This window comes from Nothobranchius furzeri, chromosome 11 (genome assembly GCF_043380555.1).
Source record: "Nothobranchius furzeri strain GRZ-AD chromosome 11, NfurGRZ-RIMD1, whole genome shotgun sequence".
Lineage (NCBI taxonomy): Eukaryota > Metazoa > Chordata > Actinopteri > Cyprinodontiformes > Nothobranchiidae > Nothobranchius > Nothobranchius furzeri.
In genome coordinates, this window is record NC_091751.1 from 49,444,052 (window position 1) to 49,456,077 (window position 12,026).

General features: G+C 38.1%; 1 protein-coding gene across 2 annotated transcripts in view; it reads left to right on the plus strand.

Annotated features, from left to right (window-relative positions):
* The window catches only part of pth1r (parathyroid hormone 1 receptor), a 59,042-nt gene that overhangs the window by 43,098 nt on the left and 3,918 nt on the right, over window positions 1–12,026 (plus strand). For both annotated transcript variants that reach the window (XR_001572802.3, XM_015956677.3), the window contains exons 4-8: window positions 786–907; window positions 2,827–2,921; window positions 7,358–7,544; window positions 11,294–11,447; window positions 11,819–11,879. Coding sequence is in view for 1 of the 2 variants with exons in the window: in XM_015956677.3 (XP_015812163.1) it covers window positions 786–907; window positions 2,827–2,921; window positions 7,358–7,544; window positions 11,294–11,447; window positions 11,819–11,879 (619 nt within the window). In the remaining variant the exon portion in view is untranslated. The remainder of the gene's footprint in view (window positions 1–785; window positions 908–2,826; window positions 2,922–7,357; window positions 7,545–11,293; window positions 11,448–11,818; window positions 11,880–12,026) is intronic.

A 12,026-nucleotide genomic window follows, 5' to 3' on the forward strand; every position in this document is an offset into this window, starting at 1 on the left:
GATGCTGCCCCCGCGACCCGGACCCGGATAAGCGGAGGAAGACGAAGACGACGAAGACGAATTATTATTATTATTATTATTATTATTATTATTATTATTATTATTATTATAGTTATTTTATGTTTTTTGAGCAACATTGTTACATTTAAAGTGCTATACAAAAAAATTATTTGATTGGTTGATATTACAAACTTTTTCATTATTATTAAATATTTAACACATTATTTTGAGAAACTTTCTCTGTAAAATGACTTTTATATTTTGTTATTATGAAAACGTTAAAACAAGATTCATATCATGTTGTAACAAAAAGCTTTCTCATTGTTGCGAGATACTCGTTAATGTTTTTCCTCACACTGACGGCAATATGCTTGGTGCATGGTTAACATCATTTTAGAAAAAAAAGTGCACATTATTTGAACATTGGATCACTTCAGAATTTTAGTAGTTTTCAGATTTGGATTATGTTTATTTATTGTTATTTTGACTGATACCAGCTGAAGTAAATAATAAAAAAGATGAATTTTGTACATAAAAAAACAGAATTATCAGTTTTCGTAAACAAGCTCTTTAAATGAATACATAAATGTTAAGGATCTATTGAAACATCTAAGAAGTGAGTAATAACTATTAATACTACATAATACATGTAAAACTATCCCATTATGTTAATGCACCTTCCCATAATTTCTAAATCTTTATTACTTTTTTGTGTGTGTGTGCACATTTGTTCCATTACATATTTTCTTACGAGACGGTGAGTTGTCTTGTCTTCTGGTATCCAGGACTGGCATACCGGCGATGTGACAACAATGGAACGTGGGAGCTGGCCTCAATCAACAAGACATGGGCCAATTATAACGAGTGTACAAAATTCCTTTACCATTACAACTATAGCCATGAAAAGGTGAGATTCTTCTCCTTCCTATTTGCATGCTTAGGATCACAGAAACACTAGTTCTTCTCATTAGGATGACTGAATGCATCACCAGTCAAAGCAGTCCTTTAGTATTGCACAATTAAAGCCTGTCATCATAATAGGTTTGGAATGTGTAACACATTAGCAATAGGCCTTCTCATTAATGTGAATTGTCTTTTTTTATGACATGGGGAGATAATGGCAGACTAGCAGCGGGGTTGCTTTGTGATAATATTCTTTAGTTAAAATTCACTTCAAACACAATCTGAAAGCCTGTGTCACATCAGTCCTCATAGGAAATTGCAAAACTTGACAGGGAGCACTCCAGAGAGAATTCACATCAATCAGAGTGTCCTTCACCCCTAGTTGTTGTTGCTGCATGTTTTTAATATTTATTAAATAAACTTGGATGATAGTATGTGCATGTTAAAGTGTTGCTTTAGAATATAACGACTGAAGATGACAAATCACAAATCCTGTTGGTCTTAGTTTTCAGATTTTTTAGGACATTTCTAGAAGGTTTTATGCAATTGAGCTGGTATCATGTAATCCCAGGTTTGATTGGGTTGAAGCAGGGCCATGTATGTCACTTCTGACCAGTGTTATAATAAAACATGTCAGGCTTTTCTAAAGCTGGACCCAGTGATCACTGGTGCCTCTTTCACTACTCATCATTGTGATTTGTACTCACTCGTTAATTGGCCATCACTCCAGTCCTGCAGGTTGTTACATTGATATCAGTTCATACACAAAACAATCATCAGTAGAACTCCATCATATCTTCTCTCAATACTCATCACATCCAATAACCAGAGCAATTTACGTTCCAGTAACTTCATCTCTATGATTATTCCCAAAGCTCGCACCTCCTTTGGATGCTCCTCATTCCAGTTTGCTGCTTCCAATGACTGGAATGAGCTGCAAAAAATCACTGAAGCTCACTACCTAGAAGCTCACTACCTATGTTTCATTTTTCTACCTTCAATAATTCATTGCAATCAATAGCCTGCTTCTGAGTGCAGACAGTTTTAAGTCTGTTTTGTTTGCGTGCACATTTTATATATGAGAACAGTCCTTTGTCTTTTTTTTCTTATTTTTATTCTAGTATGTTTTTTTATTTTACATGTTTTTCTTTGATGTGAAGCTAATTACTATTAAGGTTAAATAAATAAAATAAATTTAAAAAATAAATATCAAGACATGGAGCCCTTTGGCCCCTTTGCACACTGGGACAAAGAGGGTTTAGTGAATGGCCTAGTTTATGGTGTCCTCTTGTGCCAGTTTGCTGCTGGATTTTCTCTCTCTCTCTGTCTCTGTCTCTCTCTCTCTCTCTCTCTCTCTCTCTCTCTCTGTCTGTCTCTGTCTCTGTCTCTCTCTCTCTCTGTGTCTCTGTCTCTCTCTCTCTCTCTCTCTCTCTCTCTCTCTCTCTCTCTCTCTCTCTCTCTCTCTCTCTCTCGTATGGAAGTGTACACAAGATGACAGATTCAAACTTTGTAATTATTTTTAATATGAAAAATGAAGATACAATTAAAAAGATTTATTTCGGTAAACTAAATTAAAATAAAATAATAATTTATATGAATTAAAATAAAAAAAAAGTTACTTTCTAAATACTTGTTTACCAAGGCATAATTAGAAATTTGTTTGCATAATGATAATAAAATGTAATTTAGAAATTTTCTTAATATAATCATTTGATGCTTTAGTATGGTTTTTAAGTCTCTCTGTATTTTAACTTATTTAGCCACATCTGTTTGGAAAATTGTTAGAAACTCTAAAGAAAATATATTTTAAGATTTTGATCTCTCAATAAAAAATTCTAAAATCTAAATGAATAAAGAAGTATTCCATGTTTCTGTCTGTTTTTGTGCCTTTCAAGTGTCTAAAAAACGATCCTTCTCCAACAGGAGGTCTTTCACCGTTTGTATCTCATCTACACAGTCGGGTACTCCATCTCTTTGGGATCCCTCATGGTGGCTGTCGTTATCTTGGGTTATTTTCGGTGAGTCTGTGCTGTCACCATTAAAACATTTTCATACAAAATAAAACATTTTACTGCATCAAATGAAGGTAGCAGCATTTGCATGAAAGAATCAACAGGAAGTCTCATGACATTTTATTAAAAATATAGATTCAAATATGGGTAAATCTCACAAAATGGAGCATCTAGGCTCCATCAAATGTGACATTTGACCTTAACAGACTAAAATGATGAGAAGCAGTCTTCTTTCAGGCTTGCACTAAGTCATGCCTTCTTGCTTGACATGTTATTGTTTTCAGGCTGATTTGGGGTTTAGTTGAAAAGCAACTAAATGTTCTGTTTTGAGTTTTGTAATTCCACACAGCTTTCTCAGTATTTACCCTCCCACAGATCCACTCTGGTTTTTTCTATTTTCTCACCCCTAAACAGTTCAGATGAGCAACAAACTTCAGTATCAGACAAATACAAAATGCAGCTTTTATGCAATGGTTTTATCAATCAGGAGACAAAACCTATTCAAACTAACCTGGTTCTACGTGAAAACGTAATTGCACCCCGTTAAATCATGAAATAATCCTGATTAACTGTATTATTTTGAAGGCTGAGTTCAGTTTCACATGCCACACCCAGGCCTTGTTACTGCTGGAGCTGTAAATTGAGATAGAACCTGTTTGATGGCATGAGGTAGGCTAAAAGATGTCAACACATTGTGCCCAATTTTTAAACAAATAAAAGAACTTAGTCATTTGAATTACTACAGGAAGTCGGGGGTCACGACACATAATAAGAAAGTGACCAAATATAACACATAGGACAAGAAACTATTTCTTTGATGAGCCCTGCTGGGAAAATATTCATGAAGCAAAAGTGGAACGTTTTGGAACATCTGTGTCTTGTTACATCAGCTGTGAAACTAGCACTGCGTTTCAGGAAAGAACATCATAAGCCACGTTTCCACTAGGAGTTCCAGGAAAGTTATTGGAAGGGGGAAGCGGGCAGAGGAAATACGATGGCTCGGTCATCTCAGTTGTCGTGTTTCTATGCAAAATCGGCCCTTTTCAGGAATTAGCTAAGACGTCAACATATCGCAGCCATTTTGAGTGATGTCACTGATCAGCGCTTTAAGGCATCCATGTGCATTAATAACGTTAAAAGTTTTATTCTCTCGAAGTAGAATAAAAGTAGGCATTCCGCCTAGGACAAGGAGATTGGCTCTGGGATGTAAAAAAATGACATTCAATGACCAGAAGAAGTGTCGTTTTTTACGGTGCTCTGTAAGACATCACAAGAAACCATATTTACAGTGTTTGGGAGGGATTTTTGCCACATTTTTCATCTTTGTGATTTAAAAAAATTGTAATTTTATAGCAGTGTGACTACTGCTTACTTTCTTTTCTTTTCATTCAGCTTTACCAGCAACTCCTCCAGTATCTCAATTAAGTTGCCATATCTGCTGATATAGTTTCCTTTTGAGTTACAACCAAGCAGCATGAGTTAACCACAAGTCCCGCTCAGCAACTATACAGAGTCAGTTGCGACTACATACCCCATTTGAGGTACTTGTTTGGTTCCTGAAATGGCCCGGAAAATGGTCCTTTCAGGCCAGCCCGGTGAAATGGAAACACGCATGTTGCAAAGGTCCAGTAAAAGGAAGTTCCAATGGTGGAAAAATACCTATAGTCAGACACCGTTGTTGGTCTAGGGTAGGGTTGCTGGTTCAGGACCTTGACAACTCAAGATCAAGTTGGTTAAAAATGGTTAAAAAAATAAAAAGTTTTGAAATGAGCAAGTCAAGGTCTAGATTGAGATTCGATTGTAAATGCTTTAAAACCTTGCATTGTGGCTGAATAAAAGTAGTTCTGCTAGCCTGGCAAGCCATCCCATACTCATGCATACCGCATATAGTCTGGTTACAACGCATAGACAGAGCTCAGTTATGGGGTAGCTTCTACAGTTGTCTTTCAAACTGTCCATGGATTCTATTGAACAACAAACGATGTGACATACTCACCACTACAGATGTCAAGCAGCAGCCCAGTCCACCATATGCTGTCGAAGAAGACACAAATAAATTATTATTCTTTATAAAGGACTTAAGTGCCTCTATTTGCTCTTGACTCAAAGAAACACCCAAGCCTAAATAGTCCAACATTGATGCCAAAGCGGTTTCAAATGAGCCCTATCAATTTTAGTTTTGCTCAGTTGCAGTAACATCTCACCCACCAAACCAATTGCGCTTACACATTAGCATTGGTTCTCCCCCAAAAGATATCGAACGGCATCGGAATTTGGTTTCACACACAGGTCAGATTTGCGTTTTCGGTGCTGAGGCGACTTTTTCTCAAACCTTCTCCCCAGCGGTCAGACTGGGACCGAGGCGACACTACGGACTGGTTGGCCGGCTAAAATTACGCCTACCGCCTCCGATCTGCAAAAAGAATGAGCCAGCGGGGGGTTTCCCGCAAGCGCGATTCATTTTCATGATGGGTGCTGTTGAGTAAACTTTTGTCGTTAAGTGTGGGAACGGGAGAAGAGAATAGCTGTGTGTGTGTGTGTGTGTGTGTGTGTGTGTGTGTGTGTGTGTGTGTGTGTGTGTGTGTGTGTGTGTGTGTGTGTGTGTGTGTGTGTGTGTGTGTGTGCGTGCGTGTGTGTGTGTGTGTGTGTGTGTGTGTGCGCGCGCGCTCACCTGTTCTCCACATCAGAGCTCTTGCCCTAGTGAGCAGGCAGCTGCTCATGGGAGAAATCAGTGTGTGTGTGTGCGTGTGTGTGTGTGTGTGTGTGTGTGTGTGTGTGTGTGTGTGTGTGTGTGTGTGGCACAAGTTTATGAGGACACACACAGCAAATTAATAAAATAATGTGGTTCAGAGTCTCCAGAAGCAACACAGCTCATGTCCGCCTTTTATTTACCTTATGGAGCGCATTAAGCGCCGCCCACAGGCTCAGGGATTTCTGCATTCCTGAGAAGTTCCTCGGATTTATATGTGAACACTACACCGCCCATCCAAGACTGAACCCACGCCACCCAGCCTGACCAAACCCTGACCGTGCCGACGCTAATCCGTAAGTGCCACAATAGAGCCCTGTGACTGGCCCACCAAAGAGATAGAACGCCGTGATTGGCCGTGATTGGCCCACCAAACTGATAGAGCGCTGTGATTGGCAAGCCACAAGACCGGTCTGGCCTGCTGAGGTTCTAATGGAGCATGGCGACTGAATTCAGAGCAAAAACAATTTGCTTCTGCTATTGTCCATTAAGATTTAAATTATGTTTAATATGATTATAACAGCACATGTGTTTTTTTTATTTATTTTTACAGAAAAATACTGAATATTTAGATGAAAGCACTAAAAGTGAAAAAGGGATTCATTTTTACTTCCAAAACAGAAAATGCTAATATGTAAATCATTTATTTATAAGGTAAAAATTTGTACAAAGGAAGAGTATTTTTGCTTAGTTTCAGATGCCATAAATCTTGTATTGATAATACAATGCTTCCTAGATGGAGGAAAGATCCCTTCAAGGGGTTAAATTTGGATCATTTTGATAAATTCAGAGCAGATTGGTCTGTGTTTGCTTTTTTATGGGCATAGAGAGTATCAGGAATCGATGCAAAGCCGCTGTTTACTAATGTTCCCACTGGCGTAACTTACTGTACAGGCAGTCAGTCAGATTTTAAGAACATTTCCAACTGGAACGGGGAAACATACGTGCCAAATGAGTTTAATAAGTTATCCCAGGGGCCCATCTGACATTCTGGCACCGCACTCCGAAGTGCTACAACCATGTCTCCCCTTCAACACATCAGCTTTTCGAAAGGAGAGCTCATAAATGTTTTCCAGAGAAAGCAAAGGGATATTTTACATTAGCACTTGTGTTTTGTTTATTTTTCCACCTGGGATACGTATGCTAGATTAGTTTTCCTGAATCAATGGGTCTCTGAGGGCACCGTGTCAGCTCATTAATGAGATTAAGTGAAAGAAATTGTGGACGGGGCTGATTGTAGATACAGTGGTTTAATTTCAGTATCCCGTAAATGTTTTAAAAATCTACAGTTTTAGAATATTTTGGCACTAATAAACATTCAGCAAATATTATCTTTGCCATTTTTTGGACTGTAATGACTTAAGGTTTCTGTCCATTGACCCAGCAAATTATGTCAAATGGATCGTGACGTCAAAGGTCAACCCACATTAAATGTGTCGGATGCTTGACAGGCAGATAATTTGCATGTTTTCGCAACTGCTCTACACATGCTTGCAATTTGTTTAACAGCAGAACTGGAGCATAGAGGTCTGATATTTGTGTGCTTTTGCAAAATCTGAGGAATGTGTTAGAGTCAGTTTGGAATTCAGCTGGTTTTAATTAGCTTGGGTATGTGTGTATGAATGTGTGTATTAACACTGTCTTCATTTCATTAACAGTTTGACCTTTTAGTCGTATTTTTTCTCCTCCCCAGACGGCTGCACTGCACCAGAAACTACATCCACATGCACTTATTTGTGTCCTACATGCTACGCGCTATCAGCATTTTTGTGAAAGATGTGGTTCTCTACTCTGGATCAGCATTAGAGAACATGGAAGGAGTCACAGTGGAGGACTTGAAGTCCATTACTGAAGCTCCATCAGCAAACAAAGCACAATTTGTGAGTGAATCTTTCCAAAAAGTTATGATTTAGAGCACAGGAAAATTATAATAAATAAGTAAATACATATATTATTGTTTTTCACAATGAAGGGAAATAAAAGATTTTAGTATAGTGTGTGGTATGAAAAAAACATTTTTTAATGATTATTTCTGATTATAATGGTCACTCTGAGATTTTTATGCAGGCTAAACATGAAAATAGTCTCTTACACCTATCTCCTGCACTAGCATCTTATAGGAAAAAGATGGTGAAACTCTAGGATTAGAAAATCTTGACAGATCTACGTCACACAGTCGCTTAACATTCATGCACCCACCCATTTTGACTCACAAGGATGAAGGCTGGTTTTGGTTTAGCATCCAGGAAACAGCGGAGAATGTCTCGGCTGGTAGAAGCTAACCGTTAGCATGTACAGTTCCACCATACAGCAGAACTCCTCCAGGCTAATGTTATTTGTGGAGATAAAACATCAACGTTGCAAAGCAAATAGAGTCAGTGTTCGTGCCATGTTGCTGTTGTCCATTCCATGGTGAGATGTCTGGAAATAAAACTCCAAATCTGCCATCTGATGCTACTTTCTGCTCTAGCTTACTTGCACTTCCTGATTCAGTCGCTTTCTGTGAGTTTTTCCCCTGAGTATGACTTACAAGGTATTCATTCCTACTAGAAACTGTGTTGCATAAACAAGTGTTCAACCCCTTTAAAACAACATATGCAATACAGGTAACCCTCCAAACTGAGCATGTCTCACTAGAACTGCTTGTTAAATTCATGCAAATATAGTCAACCTAGTAGCAGAATTTACACATCTGAGTTATGCTTGAGCGTTCGTTCAAGTAAGTAAATTTTAATTTGAATTCCCTCTGAATAACATTGTGACAATTATCTTAATTAAACAAGAAATGACCTATTCCTCTATATTTTCTTCTTTCCGTGATAAGAACCTAAAAATTCCCCAGCTTTAGAAATTCATTTAATTCCTGGTTATGGAACATAGACGTTCAAATTACAGACATGCTTCTCCACCAAAATAATAAAGCCTTTATTAAAGCAATGCCCTCTTCTGAAACCTTTTGCTGAAGCCTGTTAAAACATGGTCAATAACTAACTGACGGACAGCAGAATAGACGGCAATAATGTGACAGCACTGGGAGGAAGATAAAGCTGTGGAGATTCAACCTGAATTTGGAGCCAGTATTGACTTTTGGGTCTCCTGCATGAGCTAGAGAGATACCGGTAAGAAAAAAGTATCTTTTGAAAAAAAAAAAAAGAAATCACGGAAAATAAAGCAATTAATCCCTGAGTGAGATTAGTTGAGGTTACAGATGTTTGTGCAATATTAAATAAAAATCCATGCACCAGATAACAGATAATTTTTATTCCATAAATAATTTCAATACAACAGTATGGTTCAGAGTTGCTTATATAAATACCAAGAACACAGTTTGTCATTATGTTGAAAAACAAGCTGTGTATATAAAGGTTAGTTGTAAGGTAAGTTATATTTAGTGTAGACTAAAGTAGATGCCTGCTGAATGTTCTGGCGAAAAAAGAATGCAGCATTCACAAAACCCACATAAAATAATAATTTTAAATAATTAATTAATTATTAAAATAAAATTTTTACTTATTAAAAATAAACAAAGATGCAGCGCGTTAAGAGCATGCCCCCCTAATGGACGATTTTTGCTGAATAACTATAATTGTAAAGCTTTAGACATGTAGTCATTTAGTTATTTCAGTGCATCTTATTTAAAAACAACAACAAAAATCCTAAAGCTGACATTATGGCACCCTCTTAAGTAGGGGTGCAAGAAAATGTCAATATGGCAACATATCATGATATTTTTTCCTGCAATATTATATCGATATTCAAAAGCTGTGTATCGGATTATTGGAAGAATTTACATGCAAACATCTGTGTGTTTTCTTTTCTTTTGGTGCAATTCAAACGCTAACCACTAGTTGGCAGAAGTGTGCAATGGGTTTTCCACCACTGAAATGTAAATCCCTCTATCTACATGTTACATATCAGTCTAGGCTGTTAATTTAATTTTCCTAAAATAAATTCAGTCTAAGAAAATTGCTAATATCGTCTGGTTGATATATAATGATACATCGCATCATCTCCACTTGTGATATGTATCGTATTGCCAGAATTTCACCAGTACACATCCCTACTCTTAAGGTTAAAACTCAGCACTACATTGAATATGAATCAGTCATTGCTTTGGGCTAAGAGGTACCCATTGATGTTGCCATTTCCGTATATGAGGCTGCACTGGACTGCAGCCGAGTCTTGGCCACGCCTCTAGCTGGCTCGGCCAGTCACGAGTCAATATGAACCGATACGGCTCAGAGCCACTCACCTCTTTAAATAAACATCCTCCAACAGAGCAGTTTGTTTGTGTGCATGTGTGCTCAAACGTGTGTGTGTGTGTGTGTGTGTGTGTGTGTGTGTGTGTGTGTGTGTGCGCGCGCGCGTGTGTGTGTGTGTGTGTGTGTGTGTGTGTGTGTGTGTGTGCCTGCGTGTGCACGCTTGTTAACGGATTGTTTCTCGGACGGGAAAACCCCAAGTGGGGTTGAGGGGGCGATTTTGTCACTAACTGTCTCGGTCCGCTAGATGATGCCTCCTTCAGGAGCATTTTTAAAACATGAAGTGTGGGTGGAGTAAGACTCTGGTAGGGGTGACTTGCTCTTTAAAGAGACAATGTGTAGTTTTTAATGTAAATCTCTGGATATATTCATCAAAATGTTTTTGAAAATGACTGAAATGATGCCCAGTTGTTGAAAAATATTGGCAGCTTCGTAACGTATAACCATAAAAATCGGTTCTAAAATACATGGGAGTGGGTTTAAGTCTCTGGACATCGCCATATTAGACAAAATGCATTTACTGATTCATAACTAACGATTACAAAACTTTCACTTTTCATAAATGTTGTTTTACATATTTAGCTCTTCGCTCATTGCCAGTGATAAACGGGAGTCTGATGTGCTTGTCATTTTGCTGGAGGTTGCGCTCCCAGAGATTTTTGACCCTAATGGGCATCCGTTGGTGAGGTCTTACTTGAACACATAAATACAGCCTGATTTAGATATGTCCTGCCCCCTATCGCCAGGGAAAATACACATCATCACGTTAACACGAGGACAATTACAGTTTAAAAAAGATCAAAATTGAAACTCTTAATCATTTTTTTTAGTGTAGATTTCTCTTTTTTATAATACCAGATTCATACCACAGAACCTCTGGATGTTGAGGACAACAGAAAATAGAAATAAATTTCACAGACAGCCTGAATGACTGTAAAAGCTCTGAATGTGGCGGCAAGCGCATAAGACAACATGGAATCCTCCCCCTATTTGAATATTTTTATTTGCTTTCAATGGAAAAATCAGCGAGCTTGGGATTTCCCAGATTTTTGCAGGAATTTTGCCGATGTCATTCTGATTTAACTGAAACTGACTTAATTTTTCTTTTATCAGTGAGGTTGGGTTATGTTACTTTGATCAGCAGCTTAATGCAGAGACTAACAATCATGCTTTACTTGTAAATCACTGCAAACATCTGGCCTCTTTAAAGGATGTTTTAGTGTTAAAATCAGAGTTGTGATTGAGTTAATTTAATAGCATTCCTACAGGTCTGGGTTATGTTCAAATATGTTAAAAAGTGACAAAATTAATCAAGTTTCTTTTTCTCCTCATGATTAACTGGCTCCTCTTGCCTGGTGTGTTTTGTATAGATTAGCTGCAAAGTGGTTGTGACCTTGTTCATGTACTTCCTGGCGACCAATTACTACTGGATCCTCGTGGAGGGCCTTTACCTCCACAGCCTCATCTTCATGACCTTTTTTTCGGACAAAAAGTATCTCTGGGGATTTACTCTGATTGGATGGGGTGAGTTCTGCTTGATTTACTTTCTACATACATCCACTTGAGTGTAACCAGCTGACCTCAAAACTGAACTTCAACATGAGAGACAAAACATCCCAAAACGTTTGCATCTGTAGGAGGTGTTGTCAGCATATTTTATAGTACTGTTGAATACAGACACTTTAATGGGCAGCCTATAAATACTTGAATGTGGGTTTTACAGTTCCTGCATTGTACACACTGTGCGTATAGCTTACAGAAGCACAGCGCATACAATGTGGATGCTGTCCTGCCTCAGTTCCACTCATATGACCTGAAATTAAAACTTGAAGGTGTTCTTTACCATGTGATGGCAATTTAATGACAATTTTCACACATTTTGTGTAATTTTGCAGGCGTCCCAGCTGTGTTTGTGACCATCTGGGCCACTGTTCGAGCCACGCTTGCCGATACAGAGTGAGTCATTCTTGTCAAAGTTTTTCACAGAAATGCCAAAGTCAGATGATTGATGATGAACAACAAAACTTCAGCTTTAAGGTCTTAATTTCCATCTGTTATCTATGCATTCGTTTGATGAACAGTCTGGAAAGACTAAAGGTCCAT